A 22,736-nucleotide genomic window follows, 5' to 3' on the forward strand; every position below is an offset into this window, starting at 1 on the left:
CAGGAGCCGCATCAGTCACCGCCTCAGGTAGAAGGGAAACAGGCTTCCCCTGTGGTGTTTTTGGTGGCCTCTGTGGTTTAGAGGCCACTTCGATTGTAGGAGGCTTGGGAGCCTCCATAGAAGACTGCGAAGCAGTTACTTTTCTCGGACCATCATTCAATAATTCATGCAAACGGACATGGCTTTCTGGCTTGGCGTCTGTTCTTCTGATCAAGAGCACTTTTGTTTTTAATCAAGGTTTCATCAGGAGGCTACATTTTTATCTGTGGCTTTGTGATTTCTTTACGATCGAAAGTCTTCATTTTGTTGTCTATTATTCTCTCTACCATATCAGCCAAAGTAGGCGCCAGTTTGCCAAAAAGCTTATCATGTCAATGGCAGTTGGAGCAGAAGCAGGAATAGCAGCCGCAGCCTGAGCATAAGTTGTTGCTGCTCTAGGTCTGTGGGAGTTTGCAATTTTCTTTTCCTCAAGGTAGTTGTCTTTCTGCAGGGTTTTGACTACCTGCACAGCTACTTCATCTTTGTAAACAGGATAGTTTCTGGATCTACACAAATGCTGTCCTCTACAGTTTACACATGTAGGAGGATCCTTACAAGGCTCCCCCTCATGAACCTCTTCACCACAAACGCATATTTGTGGTCTCTTGTATCGAGCAGCCGTGTGCCAAAACGTTGGCACTTGAAACACCGCATTGGTTTTGGTACAAATGCCCTCTCATCTAATATATGGATTCCTGCATGTACTTTCTCTGGCAGGGTTTGCCTATTAAAGGTGAGGACATGAGAAGGAGAAGGTAGAACTTCGCCGTTTCTTCTCATGTTCAACCTACGGCACTCTATCACTCCTTGTAGAGTTAATTCCTACACTATCTCCTGCTCTGTACAATACAGCAGATCACGACAGACCGCAACATCGTTTGATGTATTGAGTGTGCTGTGCGGATCGACGTGTACAGAAAATTCGCCAGTATTCTTTAGTCTTAAAATCTTCTGCGACTGTGCATCATTGGTTGTTTCTACATAAAGACCATTGCAAGTTTTCCTGATCTCTTTAACAGGACCTCCAGCACATTTACTTATTTCTTGAGCAATGAGGAAAGGACTTACTCTCGAGAAATTTCCATCAGCTCTCGTAATTACTAGGTATTTAGGCTTAGGTGCATTACTCTTGAATAGAACTTTCTGTAAACTCTTGACCTCCGTTTCCTTTCTTGTTTCAAAACTCTTTCTCCGTTTCACCTGAGGTGAAATGGCTGGTTCTAAACGAGGGTGTTTCCGTGAACCCTCTGCTACGTTTGTTTTCTGTTCAGGTGAATGATATTTTATCCCTTCTGTAGCAAGGCTAGCCGCCAGGGTACACCCCCACGCCAGGGCTACCAACCCCGGAGGTCCGGTCCGGTACTCCGGTGGAACCGGCATATGTCTTGGCAGAGAGCGGATGCACAGTCTCTGCACTGACTTCAGGCCCCTACACACAGAAGTTTTTGGGGCTCCCATGCGCTGACATACATGGGCACCTTTATTACATGCTTTCCATCGCGGGGGGCATGTAGACAGCGGAAAGGCCTCCGTTATACCTGCAATCACTTCGATACTGGCCGCCACATCGTCAGCTCTAAAAGTGGTATGAATCCATGTCCTTAATCATTACACTTCTCCGTATCTGCAGGTGGCTGAATATCTGATCCTTGTATTACTGTATACAAGGAAGAAAATGTATCCTGTAGATGGAAGAAAATTCCATTTCCGAGGGAAAAACCTCGGAGCTCCGTTGGCCAGCATTACGGATAGTATATACGAGTGTAAGTCAATTATTATCGGCAATGTAAGTTATAAGTATTATTGCAATACAAATAGGAAACTTACACGTACATCATTTTTCTACATAGTCCCCTTGCATTTCAACGCACTTGGTCCATCGTTGTATAAGCTTCCTGATGCCCTCATAAAAGAAGGTTTTCGGTTGAGCTGCGAGCCAGGAATACACCGCTTCTTTCACTGTTTCGTCCGAGGTAAATCGACGGCCCCTTAATGCCTCTTTGAGTGGACTAAACAAGTGATAGTCAGAAGAGGCAAAATCAGGACTATACGGAGGATGAGCCGGTACTTCAAAGTTGAGTTTCTGGAGCGTTTCAGCAGTGTGGGCAGCAGTATGTAGACGGACATGGCAGTAAGTATCTCACTGTAACACGCATTGTTTATTGTCGTGCACCTTTCCTCTTAGTGTTCTAGTATTGGGCCTTGTGAGTCCCAAAAAAACCGCAAGCATCAGTTTTCATGCGGATGGTTGGGTCTTGAACTTTTTTTGCAGGGCGAATTTGGATGCTTCCATTCCACACTCTGTCGTTTACTCTCCGGCTCGTAATGATGGATCCATGTTTCGTCACCAGTGATGATTCTGTCTAAGAAGATGTCCCGTTCGTTACCATAGCGATCCAAATGTTTTTGGCAGATGTCCAAGCGTGTTTGTTTATGCAACTGTGTGAGTTGTTTTAGGACCCATCTTGCACAGACTTTATGACAACCAAGTCTGTTGTGGATGATTTCGTAGGCAGAACCGTGACTAATTTGCAGACGATGTGCCACTTTATCAATAGTTACTCGTCTGTCTAAGAAAACCATGACACGTGCACGCTCAATGTTACTTCGATGAATTTCGGCCCTTGGTACACCTTCCGATCACAAAAAACGGATCACTTTACGTTGTTATTCTTTGGGGCAAACTGAAAGCGGAGTAGCCATGGTTAACGGCAGGGCAGCGAAAATGGAACTAACCTAGCAGTGTCAAACCTGCACAGACATAACAACAATTAAACCACGCATGCGTCATCTACGCAACACGACAGTACGACCGACATAAACAAAAATATAACTAAATTGCGGGTAATAATTGACTTACCCTCATATGTACTGCTGTTTCCGTCCTGGATGTGGAATATAGATAATATATTCCGGACTGGCATGTTTCTTGTATTAACGACATCAGTCCGAGATTGAGCCTTCTCATCTTTAACTGATTCTGCCCGATGAGTCGACTCAATCTTTGAATCAATGATTCTTTCAATCATTGTCGCAAGACTTGGTGCCATCGTATTAAGCAACTGCTCCACGTTCATTTTAGATGTGGAGGGGGCAGCAGCTGCTTCTGCATAAGTGGTCAATGGTCGAGGTGTTCGTTGACTAACAATCTTCTTCGCTTCAGGATAACTGACTTTTTGAAGCGTTTTAACTTCCTTGAGATCGTTCCTGCAGTTCCTGGATCGACAATAATGGTGCCCTTTACAATTAATGTAGGTTGGAGGGTCTTTACATGGATCACCCTCATGTGTTTTAATTCCATATATACATATTTCCTGCGCTTCGCATCTAGCTGCAGTGTATCCGAAACGTTGACACTTAAAACATCGCATAGGCTGCGGAATAAATGCACGTTTATCAAGCCGATGGATGCCAGCTCGTACCTTTTCAGGAAGATTCGGCCTATTGAATGTCAATACATCCGAGGCCGAAGGAAGAATCTCACCATTTCTTCTCATAGTGAGTCTGCGACAATGTGTGACACCCTGACTAGACATTTCCTGTACTATTTCTTCTTCTGTACAGATTAGAAGATTACGACAAACAACAACTCCTCTGGATGTGTTAAGGGTGCTATGCGGTTGGACAGATACCGCAAATTCACCGATCTTCTTCAATGCCTGGACTTTCTGGCTTTGAATGTCGTTGATAGTTTCGACATGCAATCCATTAAAAGTCTTCCAGATTTCTTTAACATGACCATGCATGACCATTTGCACAATTAGCAATCTCTCTAGCGATTACGAATGGACTAACCTTTTGGAAGTTACCATTCTCCTTCGTAATGATCAAAAATCTTGGTTTGTGAACATTATTTCCAAACAAAGCTCTTCTTAAGTCTTACTGATTCTATCAGCATCTTTTCGAATCTTATCTGACTCCTTGCTTTTTTTCTCTTCGCTTGTGGCGAATCGGCGGTTTCTAAACGAGGGTGTTTCTAAACGTGCACCCTCTGCCACGTTAGATGTTCAAGTATATTCATGAAAATTTATCCCTTCTGTAGCAAGATTAGCCGCCATGGTACACCCCCACTCCTGGACTACTAACCTTGGAGGTCTGATCCGGTACTCCGGTGGAACCGGCATATGTCCTGGCAGAGAGCGGATGCGCAATCTCTGCACTGACTCCAGGCTCCTACTCACCGAAGCTTTCAGAGCTCCCAGCACCGACATACATGGGCACCATTGCTGCATGCTTGCCATCGCAGGGTGCATGTGGACAACGGCAGGGTCTCCGTTACACCTGCAATAACATTGACCCTGGCTGCCACATCGCCAGCTCTAAAAATGGTATGAATCCATTTCCAAATCGTTTATTTGTCCATATCCTGCAGGTGGCCGAAAAATCCAGTCCGTCTGGTAACCTGAAGTTCGTAGCAGGTCAAAAGTAAAAAAGCATAACCGAGGAAGTTACTTGGAACCCCGTTAGCCAGCTGTGTGTATTGTACATAAGTACAGCTGTTGCCGCCCAGGACGTGGAACGTAGATGTTATGTTCCGGACGTGGGATTATCTACCTCAAGGCATTATTATTATTGTATTCTATAATAATAAAAATTAAAAAAAAAATTGACCCAGGACACAGGTCCCACGGTGTTTCAGGTGCCATGGTTATGGGCATCTGGCTCGTGGATGTAAGGGGACTGACAGAAGCCGGCTCTGCCATAAGTGCGGGTTAGGGGAGCACAAGGCTAAGAAGTGTTCCGCCCCCCTCGGTGCATGTTCTGCTAAGAAAAAGGGGTGAACGCTTCGCAGCTGGCTCACGCACCTGCAACAAGGGAGTGGCAGGTCTTCCGGGCAGCCCTGGAGCAGGCGAAGAGAAGGCTCCGTTAAAATGTTGAACGTAATACAGGCAACCTTAACAGGAGCAGTCTAGCTGATGACTTGCTGCTGCAGCTAGCCAGAGGCAGGGAGGCCGATTTGGTGCTGATCAGCGAGCAGTACCGGGACCGTGACGACTCCCAATGGTTCCGAGACTCGCTCGGGACTGCCGCGATATGGATTCTGTATCGCAGCAGAGTCCAAGTTCGGAGGCACGGCGCAGGCGAGGGGTTCGTTTGGATCTGCTGCGGTGAAATGACGATTTAAAGCTTTTACCTCATCCCAAATGATTCGATTGCGGACTTTCGCCGGAAAGTTGACGCCCTGGAGTATGTTATCTTCACTGCCGCTGGTGAGTTGGTGGTAGCTGGGAACTTAAACTCCAGGGCGGTAGACTGGCGCATATCAACTCTAGAGGGAAATACATTCTGGACATGGCGGCACGTACTGGACTCGTGATTCTCAATACAGGGAACACGACGACGTTCCGCCGCCCAGGATATTTGGAAACCATTCCTGATATTTCTTTCGCCTCCGAAGAGCTGGTCACGCTCGTTCAGGACTGGAGAGTTCTCGAGGATTAAACCAGTAGCGACCACCAATATATCTCATTTAGAGTCCTAGATGGTACACGAGAGCGCCCGCGGCCCCCACGGCTGGTAAAAAGATATAACGTCAACAAAATCGACGAGAATAAATTCAAAAGAAAGATTTCCTCAGGGGTGGTAGCCCCTGAAAACTTCACCAACGGGGGGGGGGGGACGCTGGCGCTGAAGCCGTAGTTGCTACGACCGTGCAGCTGATCGCTTCTGCATGCGATGCTTCCATGCCCCACGGGGGGCCGAAGCACCAGAAGCGACCCGTGTACTGGTGGACACCGGAGATTGCGGGGTTGCGCCGAGAGTGTCTTCGATTAAGACGGGTGGCGCAACGTGCAAGGAATCGCATAGACGCGAACGCCAGGTCAGCCGAGTATAAGACGGCAAAGAAGCGGCTCCGTCAAGCCATCAGCGTGAGCAAGGCTGGAGAGAACTGAAGGAGACCGTGGATGCAGATCCTTGGGGGCTGGGTTACAAGATAGTAACTCGGCGATTGGGGGTCTCGTGGTCACCAGCTCCACTAGACGAGACTAAAGCGGAATACGTCGTTAAGATGTTGTTCCCGGCCCACTCGGTCCGTGCCGAGCGGGACTTCAGCGACGTGGGCGACTTCCCGCTCTTCTCGATGGAGGAACTGGAGGGAGTCCTACGGTCGCTGAAAGGCCAAAAAGCCCCTGGTTCCGACGGTATACCGGCCGAGGTACTCAAACTAGTGGGGCGCTGCAGGCCCCGTCTTCTACTAGACATGTATAATGCATGTCTGAAGGCTGGGTCTTTTAGCGCCAGGTGAAAGACCCAGTCTTTCTTATTCCTATAATTCTTATAATAAGCACAAGACTTAAGTCTTGTGCTTATTCCCAAGGGAAAAGAAACCCCAGAGTCGCCGTCCTCCTACCGCTATTGTGTATGCTTGACACAGCTGGGAAGGTATTGGAGAAGCTGTTAAAGAAAAGACTAGTTGCAGCGATGAATCAGGCAGGTGGCCTGTCACCTACCCAGTACGGTTTCCGGCAGGGTCTGTCGACTCTAGACGCAATTCAGGAGGTTGTTGAGGCAGTGCGGTGAGCAGAGGACCACAATCATTTTTCGCGGCGTGTGGTCCTTCTCGTTACGTTGGACGTAAAAAAAGCTTTCAACTCTGGACGGTGGAGCGATATGATTCGGGCTCTGAAGCATTCGTTCCATGTGCCTCAATACCTTCTCAGAATGGTGAACGCATACCTGAGGAACCGCGGTCTCATTTACAAGACCGCAGCAGGCTGGCCTAGGACTACGATCACGTCAGGGGCGGCGCAGGGGTCGATTCTCGGGGCCCCGACCTTTGGAACGCCGTCTACGGTGGCTTATTGAGGCTGGAGATACCTGAAGAATCTGCCTTGGTTGGGTACGCTGACGACGTTGCGCTACTTGTCGCAGACCGCGACGTGGAGCGCGCCCAACTGAGGCTCAGTCAAGCCATGCACAGAGTCGGTGCCTGGATGGACGACCATGGATTAGCCCTCTAGCCCTCATCTCAATTCCCCCCGAGGGGAGAAGATCCCGCCTCGTAGCGTGCCAGGTCGCTACACCACCCCCTCCGTTCCTTGCCAGCAATGGCTTTAACGGAGGACATCTTCTTGCCCTCAAACTGATCACATTCCACAGTGTTCAGCCCGGCCACGGTGAGATGTCACCGATGCAGATGCCCTGAGGGACATCTACATCAGTAATCCGCCACGAGAGATAGTAATGAGTTCTGCCTTCCGAAGAAAGCTGACACCTAACGCTACCACTTTGCCTTCAGGAACTAAGCAAAAAGCCTACTCGCGGAAGAAAGAAGACCCCCGCGCCTGCCACTTTATGCCTTAAACTACTACTACACACCCTAGTGCGTAGTCTCTAGCCCTCAGCAAAACGGAAATCGTAGTTCTCACGAAGAAACGTATCGACACCCTTCTCTACCTGCGGGTCGGGATAGAGGTTGTCGAGACCAAGCCGGCCGCAAAGTACCTCGGTATGATGATTGACCGGAAACTCAGCTTTGCTGAGCAGCTTCGTACAGCCGCCGACAAGAAAGGAGGGTGGTTTTAGTCGGCTGATAGTGATTGGATAATACCATCAGCGGGAGCCCGACACTTCATGCGTAAATGCATTTCCACCTCCCTCCGCAAAAAAAAATTATTATTATTCTTGCATTCTATTATTAAGAAGTTTCTCAATATTTTAAAGGATCATAACCAAAAATCTAAAATTGATGAAGAAAACTGATTTCATTTTAAGATTCAGCATAAAAAATACATTCTATTTCACCTACTTTTATCTCAGTTCCAAATTATTACTTTTTTTTTGTGGACCTTTGTTATTTAAAATAAAAATTTTAATCCATCATTTTGATAAAGCTCAACAAAAGTTCAGATGTGGTTAATAAAATATATCTTCTGCAGTACTTTCAAAATTTTAACTCCCATCATTAGCAAACAGATTTTTATGAAATACACATAATTATAAAAAAAAATATACTTGTATAGTTAAATATATATATATATATTTTTAAACATAGTTAAAATTTGAAAAATGTTACTATGTATATACACACACTAATAATATACACTTACTAATCTGCATATAAATATTGGGTGGTTGAAAAGTAACTTACACCCCCTCTAACCTTTTATATAATTGAGATAACTAGATGCAGTTTACGGCTTTTTTCCTTGTACCAAGGGGCAACTTTAATGAACACATTTTTCACTCTTTTTTATTTTTGGTCAATGAGGGGTTGGGGGCAACTCAAAAATTTCAAATGGGACCAATTTTATTTGATAAATAATTTTAAAGAACTCAATGAGATGAGAAAAAATGATGTAATTACAACTAAATTCTCATCACCCAATCCAAAATGGTGATCAACAATGTGTTTGTTTCAATTAGCTAGAACTACAGTTGCACCCCTCCCCTTTAATTTTTTTTTTGTTATTTGAGGTATCCTGATTCTTTCTTTGGAAATCTTCTTCAATAACAGAAACTAACTCAGTAAAACCTGATTTAGAGTATTCAACCTTCAAGAGGGCAGGGAGCAGAGGCAGCTCAAATTTTAAATGAGACACGTGGTCATGCGATAGCTTGTATTAAAGGTTTTTGCAACACCATCAAAATGGTATCAAAAAAGTTAAATTCTGACTATTTAGACCAAATTGGTAATCATAAATGTCATTATGAAAATTAAAAATTAAAAAATTAATTATTAATATTTTTCAAATATTTCTAATTAAACTTTCAGCCTTGAAGAATTTTATTTAAGTAGATGGCAGTTTGCAATTTAATTACACTTTTGTGTATAGTTAATTCTATCTTTAATTTAAAGAAAATCCTATAATCTCATAAATTAAAAATACCACCTAATAAAATTATTTCAGTTAAAATATGATATTGTTTCTCATCCTATATTAAATGTTAAAACTCCTCTCCTTGTTCCTCCATGGAGCAATAAAAATGCTGCTTGAAAGCTTCTCTCAATGTGAAAAGTTTATGGTGAAATCTTTCTACATTCTAACTTGATGCATTCTCTTAATTCTTTGAGAGAAGTTGCTGTAGCTATAAATGGTTGATTTTAAATGCCCCTCAAGAAGAAATCAAGGGGATTCAGGTCTGGTGACCTGGGTGGCCATTCAATACTACTTTGTCAACCTATCCAATGATTTGGGAACTGCTGGTTCAAGCATTTCTCATGTTGTGAGTATATTGCAAAGGAGCACCATCTAACTAGAAAAACACATCTGCTCTCATGAATAAAGGTTCTCTGTTTGGTCTACGAACTATCTCAAATTGTTAAGAACTGGAATTATGTGCTCATTCAGTAAATCATAGTACATATCACTATCTAAGTCACCAATAATGAGAAATGGTCCAAGAAGTGTGTCACCTATTATTCCACATTACATTTAACCTCTCTGGATGTTGGGTATGACTTTCACGATACCAGTGAGGGTTTTCTTAGGACCTACCTACTATTATGTCTGTTGATAGCCCCTTATAAAGTAAATGAGCTTCATCAGTGAAGAATATGCTGAAGCACGAAATAGTTCTTGCTGTTAATCTCGGTTTCAAAATTTCATTGAATTCAACTCTCTATCAAAATCACCTTCAATAAGTTATTGTACTAACTGAATCTTGTATGGATGATATTTATGATTTTTAATACTTTTTGCACTCACCTCCTAGAAAAATTATTATTTCATGTAATTGCTCTTGTTGACTGTTGATTATTAGCAAACATTTCTGCTAATATTCCTAATTTCATCTGTAATGTATAATATTAATAACTTCATCTGTACTGGGTTGGTCAGGCTTTTTATTATCTAAACTGTTACCAGTGCACAGAAATTTTTTATTAAATTTGTAACTGCAATCCTGGAAATTGTACGCTTAGGTTGCCATGCATTAAATCATTAGCTGTTTCTTTGTATGTTTTTATATCTCCAAATAAAAACACTATATCTACTCTTTATTTAATTGAAAAAATTTTTTTTTACCCAGAAGTTTTTTCGTAGATTATGTTTTTTAATAAAAAATACAAAACCAGGTTTCTAAATCAGGTTAAATCTTTTTATTAATTAAATTAAGTTTTCTAAAATTTAGATTTCTGTAATCTGTATTATCTTTTTTACTTTTTGATGTTAATAATTTAAACTTCTTTAAAAAAGTAATAAAAACCACAAAACTTCATCAGAAAATAACACTAATGCAGCTACACTTCAACATCTGTTAGCTACTTATCACAAAATCAACAATGAACATAAATCTTGAAAAATGTAACTTACCTCTGTTTGATCAGCTGTTGACATTGCCAACTTATGAAATAAAAATTACTTTCATAAAAGTTTCTTGTGAGATAAAGTTTTAATGTTAAAACATTTGTAAATGAATTATTTTTTTTAAATTCAAGACTGAAAGTTTAATTAAAAGGTGAGTATTTGAAAAATTTTAATAATTAATTTTTTCAGTTTTTAAATAACATAATTTTTAAGTAATGTAATATAATTAATGTAATTTTTGGTTCACCATTTTGGTCTAAATTGTCAGAATTTAATTCTTTTGATGCTGTTTTGCTTGTTTCACAAAGACCTTTGAAACATCTACTACATGACTACATGTCTCTCCGATTTAAAATTTTTAACTGTTTCTGCTCCCTGTCCCCTGGAAGGTTGAATACTCTAAACTGGGGCTTATAAGTTAGCCTTTGAAAGATTTTTGAAGAGAAATTTTGGTATCTCAAATAACATAAAAATTAAAGGGGAGCATACAACCATAGTTCTGGATACCTCAAATAAAAAAAATTAAAAAGGCAGCATACAATCATGGTTCCAGCTATCTGAAACAAACACATTGTTGACTACCAATTTCAATTGAGCAAACAGAATTTAGTTTTAATTATGTCATTTTTCTCATCTCATTGAGCTCTTTAAAGTGTGATATTGAATGTATCAAATGTATCACTTTTAAATGTATATAAAATGACCCATTGGTCTCATTTGAAAGTTCTGAGTTACCCACAACCCCCATTGCCAAAAAATCAAAAAGAATGAAGAATTTGTTCATTGAAGTAGCTTATCAGTACAAGGAAGAATGCCACAAACAACATTCAGTTATATCAATTATAAAAAAAGTTAGAGGGAGTGTAAATTACTTTTCAGCCATCTGGTATATATATGTATATATATATATATAAATTTTTTTGAAATTACAAATAAATTATTAACATATTGACTACTGTGTTAATAAAATTTAATATTATATGAAATATAAACCACCAAAACACTGTAACTAGATAAATTATTATGGTACGTTTAACTTAGGTAATTACTTTGTTTTGGTGAATTTTATTTCATATATTATTAAATATGTACATATATATATATACTATTTGCAAACGGTACGCCTTTGCAGCTAGGCCTTCCCGGCGGGATACCCTGACGGGCGGGGTCTCGGAATGGGGTTATTAGGTGTTCAAAATTGATTACCTCTTGTGTAAAAATATTTTTTTTTAATGATGAAAATTGATATAACGAAAGTTAAATTAGGAATTGATACTAACGAATTTTCCGCTACTGATTGTTACATTCCAGAACCTACTTTTTGGTTATAGTTCATTACTTTATGAAAAAAACAATCGCACAAATAAAAATATGTAAAAAATTTTAAAATACCACTCTTAAATTAAATGCACTAAAATGTAAAAGATAATTTTAGGACGGTATCTCAGAATGGATTTGACAACAAGCTTTGATGGTGATATGTAAGTTTATGTGAACGTCATAGCTTCAAATTAAAGATTAGCAAAAACTTCAAATCTTTTTACTTTTTAGTGCGTTTAATTTAAGAGTGGTGTTTTAAAACTTTTTTTACATATTTTTTATTTTCCACTTTTTAGTCTTCAAAAGTTTATACTTTACAGTTGCGCTAACACACAGGTTTGAGCGTATTTAGTTATTTAGCAAAAGATCGGATCGGTACGATTTACGGTGGGTGAGTGCAATCAAAACATACAGCTAAACGATTTAATTTCCGGACAACCAAGATCCGGTTGATCAAGAGTGTACCCGATGCGTCAAACAGTTAGTTTTGGACCTGCTGTTACATACTCCGTTTGAATCGTGAAAATCGGATGAGCGGTTGCCAAGATATTACGGTGGCACACCATCGTACTCCGCTCCCCAATTTCCGAACAGCGGAAATCATCCGACGGGTATCACTGTGAGTGGATGGAGGTTGCCGTGCAGGGGGTAGAAAACAATTCTTCAGACCGCTAGAACCGACCGTTTTCGAGATATATGCCAATTTCGTCCGAAAATTCGGATCCGGCTAAAAAGTACTAAATTTTACCAAAACGTCGATATATATATCGATGTACAATAATATAACAAGTATACGCCTCACTACCACGAGACTGTACTAATGAATCGGGATTTACCGCTAGTGATCGGTACATTCCGGAGTTAAGCTAAGTGGGAAGCACATACAGACAAACATACAAATGCCGTTTAGCCGGGTAGGATGTACATACAGGTTGATTCAAAGAAACCGGAAATTTTGAACGTTGTGTTGGTAGCCGTGGGCGATTGGTACCACTTGATAACTGGCGCTAGCCTCTCTAACCTAACCTGCCATTTAGTTGTCATGGATCCTCGGAGTGGTGCGCAACGTGCATTTGCTATCAAAGCGTTTTACAAAAACAATGACAGTGTGGAGGGAGCGCGTAGAGAATTTCGCCGTCATTTTAATCTGGGACGGCACGAACGTGTTCCATCAGCATATGCAATTAAAAAATGGATATCTAATTTTGAGGAAACTGGTTTGGCAATGAAAAGAAATCTTCAGGCCGTGAGCGAACCGTCCGTACATCACAGAATGTTCAAGCTTTACAAGATGCTGTCACACGAAGTCCACATCGGTCAATTCGTCGTCTCTCACTCAACATCTTTACAATTGCATAGTTCAAGTGTTCGAAAATGTTAGTGAAGGACTTGCAATTCCATCCATGCAAGTTGTAGATCTTCCAGGAACTAAAACCGAACGATGCAGTTGTGCGAGAACAATTCTGTAAAGTAATGTAATTCAGAAGATAAATGATAACGAAGAGTTTGTTCACGAACTGTGGATGTCAGACGAAGCGCATTTCCACCTCAGTGGATTTGTTAACAAGCAAAATTTCAGATACTGGGCACAAGAAAATCTTACGCAGCTACACCAGCGTCCGTTGCACAGCCAGAAAGTGACCGTGTGGTGTGCTATGTCATCTTACGATGTTATAGGCCCTTATTTTTTTTGAGGATGACAACGGTCTTGCGATTACAGTGACGTCGGCTCGTTACGTAGCCATGCTTGAAACCGTTGTTGTGGAACAACTAAAGAGATTTCCACCAATTCTTAACACAGCCTGGTTTCAAAAAGACGGAGCAACGTCACATACTGCACGACTATCGATGGCAGCTGTACGCCGATTGTTTGGACAACGTGTCATTTCACGAAATGGTGACATTAGATTGCCTCCCAGATCGCCTGATCTCTCAGCTTGCGATTACTTTTTGTGGGGTCACCTTAAAAGCAAAGTATTCCACAGTAGACCTGCTACAATGGAAGAACTGAAGGCAAAGATCCGAGAAGCAAATACGGAAATTCCAGTTGAGATGTTACGTCAAACCATGAACAATTTAACGAAGAGACTTCGTGAGTGTTTACTAGAAGAGGAGGTCATCTTTAAAAAATTAACTAAAATGTATGTATCCTAAAATGGCAACATTTGTACAATTACATGAAATAAAATTCATTTTCTAAAAAAACATTTTCATTAACGTTATTTAATTTTTTCAATTTCCCGTTTCTTTGAATCACTCTGTATATATTTATTATAATCGTATATGTGTAGGACTTATTTTTCGAAAGATTTCAATGATAGGATCAATGAAAGATTTGTTAAGATGTTACTTTTTAGTAAGATTTTATCACAAATCTGATCATTAAAATTTAAAAAAAAGTTCAATTAAAAAACGTTGATAATTTTTTCCTTTGTTTATTTTTAAAGTAGGATTAGAAAGTGGTTAAATTTTATATGTTTATTTCCATTATACCACAAAAGACAAGGCAATTAGTAAGTATTGATTTTTATACATACATTGGAAGTATGAGTTGTACCGAACATATTAGTTTCTGATTAAAAGAGAAGTACCATAGTGAAAAATGTTTTGGATGTAATTAATTTCAGTATGCTTCTTGGGATGAAATCTATTAAAAAGTTGTATTTATTATCTGTAAAAAAATTGTTTTAAATGAGTCATCTAGGAATTATTAATTCTATAGGAACTGTCTGTATACAACTTTTTTTAACTTTAATTTATAATAAAATCTTTATTTAAAAAAATAATGTAAACATAAACAGTATTTTAATTTATTTTTTATTTAACCATGCAGGAAATTTAATAACAAAACTCACCAGAATTAACTTTTACCTTTTCAACTAAATTTACTTTATCTTCTGTACAATTAATCGTTTTTTGGCAATGAGTTTTACAGGAATAACAAGTTCCATCAAAAAATGTTATATCTCTTAAATAAAAATCCAAATTCATGTCTCTGTCTTTACCATATAATCTGAAAAGAAAAAACAAAAATATAATGTTTAGAGTTTTTAGACTGTTTTTTTGATACAAACTAACTTCTTTGTAAATATACTCATATGAAAACCTTTTATTACCAATCAAATTTTGTATAATTGGGCTTCTTTGAAGTCAATTTTTATTTACTTCTGTCTGTACAACTTTTTTCACCATTAAGTCAGTATTATGTACCTAATGCCTATCTTAATTTTTATATTTTATTTATTAAGAAAATAAATACTGAGAAAAATTTACACTAGATTATATTAGCCAGTCAGGTAAGTACAGTGCAGTTGGAATTAGGGTTCATTAAAACAAAGTTAATTGGTGAAGAACAATTTTATGTGTTTCAATCCTTTTAAAAGGATGGAAACACCAAAAGATCTAACCATACAATTTAAATCTCTCTGCTTAAGTAAAGTACTTATTAAGAGTAAACATATATTTTTTATTTTATAAAATATATTAACACAATAAATTTTATATTAAAAAAATGTAAAATAAGGGAATATAAAAATATTTTATGCAAATGGAATTATTTTTCATGAATAAAAATCAAACAATTTTATTTTCTGCCTCCCTAATAGCTGATAAATAAAGTGCAGAAAAATTTTTAGGTAGCTTCAAATAAAGAATTAGGTAACACACACACACACACACACACATACACAAAGAGGAATAATCATAAACTATGAAAAAGACTGATTTCACTATTAATCTTTCGTGTCTACTAACTATTATCCTTAACATCATGGAAACTTTTATTAATTCTACCATAAATTTTCATGTAGTTAATGAACTGAACAATGTGGGTCATTCAAAAGGAAAGGAACTGGTCACTATTTTAAATCTATCGTGATCTTGCATTTGTAGAGCAAGATAGATCTTGATCTAGAGAACACCTTTCATGCATTGCCTAAGCTTTATGTAGCACCTGATAGTAGTATTTGAAAGGTGATGTCATCTATCAACCTGACTACTGTAATTATGTGGGAAAAAATTCCATTTGGAACCATACTAATTCAACTAATACAATCTCTTGGTTGAATTAGTATGATTCCAATTGTATGATTTTTGTGTAGCGAAAAATTAAAAATTTCTTAAGTTTGTTATTAAACTATTCACTGAAATAAAACAAACAGAACAAATGACTAAATTTTATAATAAGGAAATGATACTTATATACTTATTTCCAAAGTCATATATTTTGTCAGGTGATTCATGTTCACAAATAGATATTGAAGGAAATGTAGTCTCCCAACCAAGGTAAGTTGTTTCTACTGTAAAACTGACTGCATTGTGCTGAAATGTATACCACGTTCCTATTAGTAGGTGTATCATATTCAATATGGCTACAATACATATTACAATCCAGAAAAACCTGTTAATCAACAATTATTTTTTAATTATTAAATAAATGAATAAAACCATTTTATTATTTAGCTACAATGAAATCATAAGATATAGTAAAAAAATAAAAGTCCTGTTCCATTCATCATTAATTATTCTTATTTCTTACAAATAATGTAGTGTATAAATTTTTTTACACAGTGCTTATCATTAGATGCTATACTTAAGGCATCTAGTTTATAGATGCCGGTGACTTGGTTTTAAAACAAGTCACTTCTGGAAGTAGCATAGCCATTCACATTAATAAACACATTCATTGCCATTTTTACTAAGAAAAGTGAGACATAAAGAAATTTCTTATTTTCTTCTTTGCATGAATACCCTCTTGGAAATCAACAGTTGTGTCTTTAATTAAATAATGGTAATGCAATTCTAATATTCTACATATTCAGTATCTACATTCATGAAAGTAAGTATTACTCTTTCTCTTATAATAATTGGAAAAATATTAGCTTAATTAGTAAAAAATTGATTAATTTTTAAAATGAAACTGTAATTTATTGAGAAAACAAACTGTAATTTTATCCGCAATAGGCTTCAATTTCTTTTCATAAACCTGTTAATTTTTTATATTGTTTAATTAGTAATGCAAACTGAAAACTGTGAATTGAAATGAATTCTAAACAGTGAAAAATTATAGCGTTACAGTAAAAAACAAATGTTTTGTTCAGATTAGTAAGCAATAATATGTTAAACAACCATTTCAATAGATACCGTATGGTAAAGACGTTACTCCACAGATGTATAGATTATAAAAATATATGGATGGATAAAAGGAATCCATAGTAAATATTTTATAAAAGCAGCATCATAGTACACAATAAATACAAAATAAAAAAGTGGAAACATGCAAACCAACAGTACAGCAAGTTTATGAAAATACTAATTGAAATAATAAAATAAGCTCACTTAGTAAAGAGTTGTCTTTTTTTTTCATAATTATCACCTAATTAATTTTTTTTTTGACTCTCATAAGCATTTAAGTAGCAGGTTAAAACTAGAATTATAACTTCCTTATCTGAGTAAACTGAAAAACCAGTTTAATTTTCAGCTAATTACATAGTTAGCATCTTAACTTTTGAAAGATAGACTAAATTTCATAGGCTCACATGCATTTGAGTACCATTACAGTTGACACTTTTTGAGTTTTGTTTAAGCTCTAATAGCTAACAATCGTGGGAAAGAAAAGGAGAAGAATTGGGCACAGCTATGGTGCTATTATCCTGTTTATGCATAAATGACATACAAACAGTCTGTCTAGATATATGTATAATAAAGAATATTCTATTTCAAATGAAAGTTACTATAGCCAACTATTATAAAAAATATTTTGATAAAAAACTTTTCAGTTATTTGACTGATAGATACTGGGATAACAACTTACTTTTACTATCTTTGTTTAGTTATGCAGTACAATTACCAATAGAGAATTTAAAATTCTATTTATGATTAAAATTTTCTGTAACTTATAGATAATGTTACTGTTACCACTTATAGATAAATTTTGATTGGTTTGGATTACTCAACTTGTAATATTTATGAAATGTTAGAGAATAGTATACTAAAGACTGTAACAATTAATATTTAAAAAGGAAAGTAGGACTAGGAATGGTTAGCAGATCAAAAATTACCATTTTTGTTTCTTAATTAATTTTTAGTGTCATTGCTTTCCATGAGCAGGTAGATACAAGCAGGTAAGCAGGTGGGGTGGGTATTCATTAAAATGAAAATTACATGCAGCAATAATTAACTTATTTATAGGTACTGGCTAGTAATTGTAATCCGTTTTTTTTTTTTTTTAAGATTTCATTACCCAAGACATTCTAGGCAGTGTAGAACCATTCTGTAGTAATACAGTTTTCTATTTTCTTTAGGATTCAATGTATGTACTTTTATTAACAGAGTGTTCCATAAATGGAAATAACTATAGGTATTTTATTTACTGACTGATTTATTGATTTGATTGAAATTTGATATCAGAAAAGTCTAAAAATACACCATATAATTTTAACATATTTCACTTGCAACAAATAAAATATGTTTTTATATATTACATTTTTAAATAATAAATTGAAGCAACATCTTTTTGGAAAATTGCAGAATTTACTCTGGAAGAGATAGATGTAGGATGTAATGATTTAACACATCAAAATATTTGTTAGCAGTTTTGATGCTACAAGAAATATATTAATGTAAGATAATATCAATATTAACAACTACTCTAAAAGCTAAATGGTAATTAAAATACAACTAATTTCTCTTTATTGATCACACAATTAAAATATATTGTTAACAGAATTATTTTTATGCACATTTCATTCATGATAAGTTATTTATCAGTCATGAAATATTTAATTGCAATCTTTCATTTATCTTTTCATGCTAGAGCTTATCCAGGCTTGACAAATTAGTATTATAAGAACTTTGTGATATTAGTACAGTTTCACAAAAGTCAGAGACTGCTTTTTTCTCTATTTTTATTTATTTATAGTAACAGTATTTGAACTTTTTTTATGGTCCATTTAAACAGATTTAAAATAAAAATGATTTATTTATTATAAATTTTAAATTATCTATCAAGTAGATATTCAACAGAATGTTTACATATAAGTAAAGGAATCATCTTTCGATACATTAAAAACATTCAATGGCATTTCCTCTCATGATAAATGAATTAAATGATATGATTCAATTTCAGAAAAATGTAACTTAAAATACAGTATTTTTAAAACGTAATAAATTAAGTGAAAAAACAGTATGATAAAATATATTGTGATAATGTAATATATATATATATATATATATATATATATATATAAACCTTTCCTAAATTGCCTTATGAAATTTGTTTTTGTTATTTTATTTCAATGATTATTTGGTAAACCTCTTTAAGTAAAATTAAAACTTATTATTATAATTATCAAAACTTATAAAGTTAAAGGTAAATGGACTACAGTCTCATATAAAAAAAAAGTTGTTCAAACTTGAAGGACTTTTAATTTCATTAAGATTTTGTTAAAAATTTATCTCTTAGTTCCATAAACTTTTAATTTAATCATCACTCCTTTTAATGAATCTTAAATGAAAACACATTAAGCAAATTTCATAAACGTACAGGGACAATCTCAGAGAAAATTTTAAGATATAATATAGCCAAGAACTAGGTTTAAGATATATTAAATTTTTTTAAGAGAAGCTTAGATTGAAAATTCATTACAGCTGGTTTAGCTTGAAACAAATATTCTATAAAATCATTGAATCTATAGTTTATTTGTAATACTACCAATGAAATATATATATATATATATATTGTGTGGAGGTGTGTAATTTAATATATATAATCTACAAATGTAAAATTACAATATTTGTATCATATTACTTTAAATGTACCTTTCTGTCCAGTGCCTTTTCTTGTCTATTATATAATGAAGTCCATGAATAGAACTATTTTGAAAGTAGTATGTAATACGATTCATTCTGTAAGTACAACTGATTGTTGTTTGTTGAAATATTTTGGTTAATATGTCTATTATTTTAGTGGGTAAAGCTGTTTAAAAGTTAGAGATCAATGTTGAATACCCCTAATGGCATAATTACTGATTTTATCTAAGTAATATTAAGCGAACGTTAAAAGCTTTCTCTGAGTTAAATAGATATTTAGTACTGATAAAATATTCACTATATGAAATTTAAATGTAATAGTCTAAATGCTATTTAAATGTAATACCTTACAATGGTTCCATAGAATAAACAGAAAAAATTATATAACAGTTTGTCATTTACCTTTTTTGTAGCTGAAGTATATTCAATGTTTTATATGAATGCTTCTTCTGTTGAAGGTATTGCACATTTAATAAAACAATTTTTGATAGCCCTCATTTATTTTTTGCAGGGTTTTCTGTATAATTACAGAGAACTGAAATTTTAGAAGGAAGTTTCATTTACTATTTAGTATCATGTGACTGTATCTATATGCATCATGTAATGAGTTTAGATATGAATATCTCAGAAGTGAACCATCATATTTCATAAAGTACTAATAAAAATGTAATCTGTTGAGTTTCATGCTTAATAATTGTCTTTAAAAATTTTACGAATATTTTATTTGAAAGATCTTTAAAAATAAATGTGAAAAAGAACTTGTTTTTGAAACCCTGACATAAAGGCCTTATTCTCGTTGGTTACAATCAGATTGTTTCAAAATTTCAGTTTTTTTTGTAGTTTTCTTAATGAATTACCAAATTTCAAATTACTAACTTTTATTACTTTTAAAAATATGTGACTTTTCCACTTCTGTACTAACTTGTAAAGTTGTGGTCTGTACTGTAAAGTCTTCATTATGAATCAATTATCATAAATTAAATATTAAAGTGAAGAAATGATGAGCAGATTTCTTATTATAAATTTTTTAAACTTATTTTTAAATGTAAATTGTGCAGGGAAAGAAAGATAATATTTAGATATTAATTTGGGTAACCATTTTCTACACTTGCAAAGAATAAATTCACTTTAAACTCTATAGATATTTGGCAGTATTTGCCCTACCTCAATACATACAAGTTTGGATTGTAGGGAGATGGTTGAAAACACTCAACTGAACAAGTCAAATGACATCTCAAGGTGGATGGGATGACAATGATAAGTTTCATTTTTTTGTCAGCTGCTGTTTTATAAGCAATGAAGAGAATGGAGTATAAAAAGAGATTATAAATTACTGGTAGCTGTTGCATACATGTATTTCTATGGTAGCTGATTTGTTCTCAAGAGCTCCTTATAAGCCAGTTTTGGAATAATCCTGGTACTAGTACTACTCATGCATTATAGTAGCTCCAAAACTCTCTAAATGAGGGAAATTGAAATTTTTCACCTATGTTCACATCTGTCCAGAACAACAAAGAAAAAATATTTTTTTTAAGATTGTCTTTCCATTCTACACACTTCTAATTCCACTCAAGGTCCAGTTCATAATAACAAAATAAGGTGTAGGAATATTCTCCTCATAGATATGGAAAGATAAATTGTTTGCTTTGAATGTGAATAATCCAGATATTAAGCTGCTTAATGAAAGCATGAGCTTTGTTTGTCATTAATAAAATGTTTTTATCATGCCCTTGTAAATTCACATTTAAGTTGTTTTAATATTAGAATACATCAGCTAAGTAAGCCAACAGCAATATATACTCATTATTCAGTAAAAACATTGAGAATGTCATTCGTTTATCCTGGGAAAATATTATTGGTAGAATTTAGAGCTAGTGTGGACTGTATTTTTGATGAGATGGTAGATGATGAAATGAAGCAATGCTATGTTCTTCTGGAATCTTTATATTTAATTTCTTGTCACTCTTGACATTTTGATTGAATTAAAATAGTTACATTAAACTTAAGAATGTATGATGACACTTTAGTCATAATTGAACTTGAACATTATTAAGAAACTATGAGTCCTCTTGGACTGAAATGAAAACACGAACGCACTGCGTGGGATTCTGACATAGAATGAACATACGGCTTAACTCACCGGTGAGTGTTAGCACCAACTAGATCACAGTACCGGATGGCTCGACATGGAACGGAACAATTATTAATTGATCTCACAATTCCAGTAACCAGGTTAACACTTTCTCCTGCGATAAGCAACTGAGTTCTGTATGGAAAAGAAGACTTTTTTCTTTTTGGCCATTTCATAGCACAATGTCTTCAAGTGTGTTACATGCATGGTAAATGACACTCTCATAGCAAATATTACGCAAGCATATCAAATTACAAGGAGCATGTACACATAAAGTTAGAACTTGTAAATTGCTCATGTATGTACGTACAATTAACAAATGCATGTCCATACCTGTTACTATCAACACAGCTAAATAGTTTTAATAAGGTTTTATTAGGTTGGGATTGGGGGTTATGAAATATTCATTATATATATTTTTTTTTTTACTTTTTGGGGGTTGTGAAGCTAACAGGGTTGAGAATCACTGTATTACATGAACAAATATTGAACTAAATATATCCTAAATTATGTAAAGTTGAAGTGAACTAATCAATTGTTATAATAATGTTTTTTTTCTCATAAGAATAAATACTACAATTTAACTTTAAAACATTTATGTACTTTCCTTTTAAGTGATTGGCTCCATATAGTACAAGGAATTAGCCAAACAGTTAAATATGTAGCGATAATTGTAAATTTATTTTAAGCAAGATGATCATTAAAAGATATTAAATGAAAACTTCTAGTTATTTGATTGTTTCTCTAAAAAATATATTTAATAAATAATTAAAATTAAATTTTTTTTTTATGTACATAATTCAAATAACATCACTAAAACATTACTTATTACATCACTCTTCTTTTTTTTTGGATTCAAGGAATACTAAATAGATTTCATAAAACCTGAAATAGAATATTATTATGATACAAAGTGAAAAAGAATTTTCTGAATAATCATAAAATGTTTTTTACAATTTTTCACCAGCATCAGATCACTGCCACCTTGAAAATATGACAGAAATTTTTTTCTCCAATTTTCTTGAATTTGTGTGTATTAAGTAAATATTGACTTATAGTAAAAAATCCAAATATCATATTTTTTTCCAAAATAAATTTATTTGTCTTATGTAAAAATTATATTCTTGTACCATTCATTAAAAAGGTTTTTTTAGAAAAAATTCTCCAGGTTTTTACTCCTGTATCCA

The 22,736-nt window shown here is 35.3% G+C and overlaps 1 protein-coding gene across 1 annotated transcript in view; it reads right to left on the minus strand.

The window, feature by feature from the left end:
- The window catches only part of LOC142317668 (sodium channel protein Nach-like), a 74,844-nt gene extending 53,119 nt beyond the window's left edge, over window positions 1-21,725 (minus strand). The window contains exons 1-3 of the mRNA XM_075354222.1: window positions 21,559-21,725; window positions 15,814-16,008; window positions 14,481-14,622 (exon numbers count right to left, since the gene is read on the minus strand). Coding sequence (XP_075210337.1) covers window positions 14,481-14,622; window positions 15,814-16,008; window positions 21,559-21,725 — 504 coding nt within the window. The remainder of the gene's footprint in view (window positions 1-14,480; window positions 14,623-15,813; window positions 16,009-21,558) is intronic.
- Window positions 21,726-22,736: the final 1,011 nt, after the last annotated feature.

This window comes from Lycorma delicatula, chromosome 1, assembly GCF_047948215.1.
Source record: "Lycorma delicatula isolate Av1 chromosome 1, ASM4794821v1, whole genome shotgun sequence".
Classification (NCBI taxonomy): Eukaryota; Metazoa; Arthropoda; class Insecta; order Hemiptera; family Fulgoridae; genus Lycorma; species Lycorma delicatula.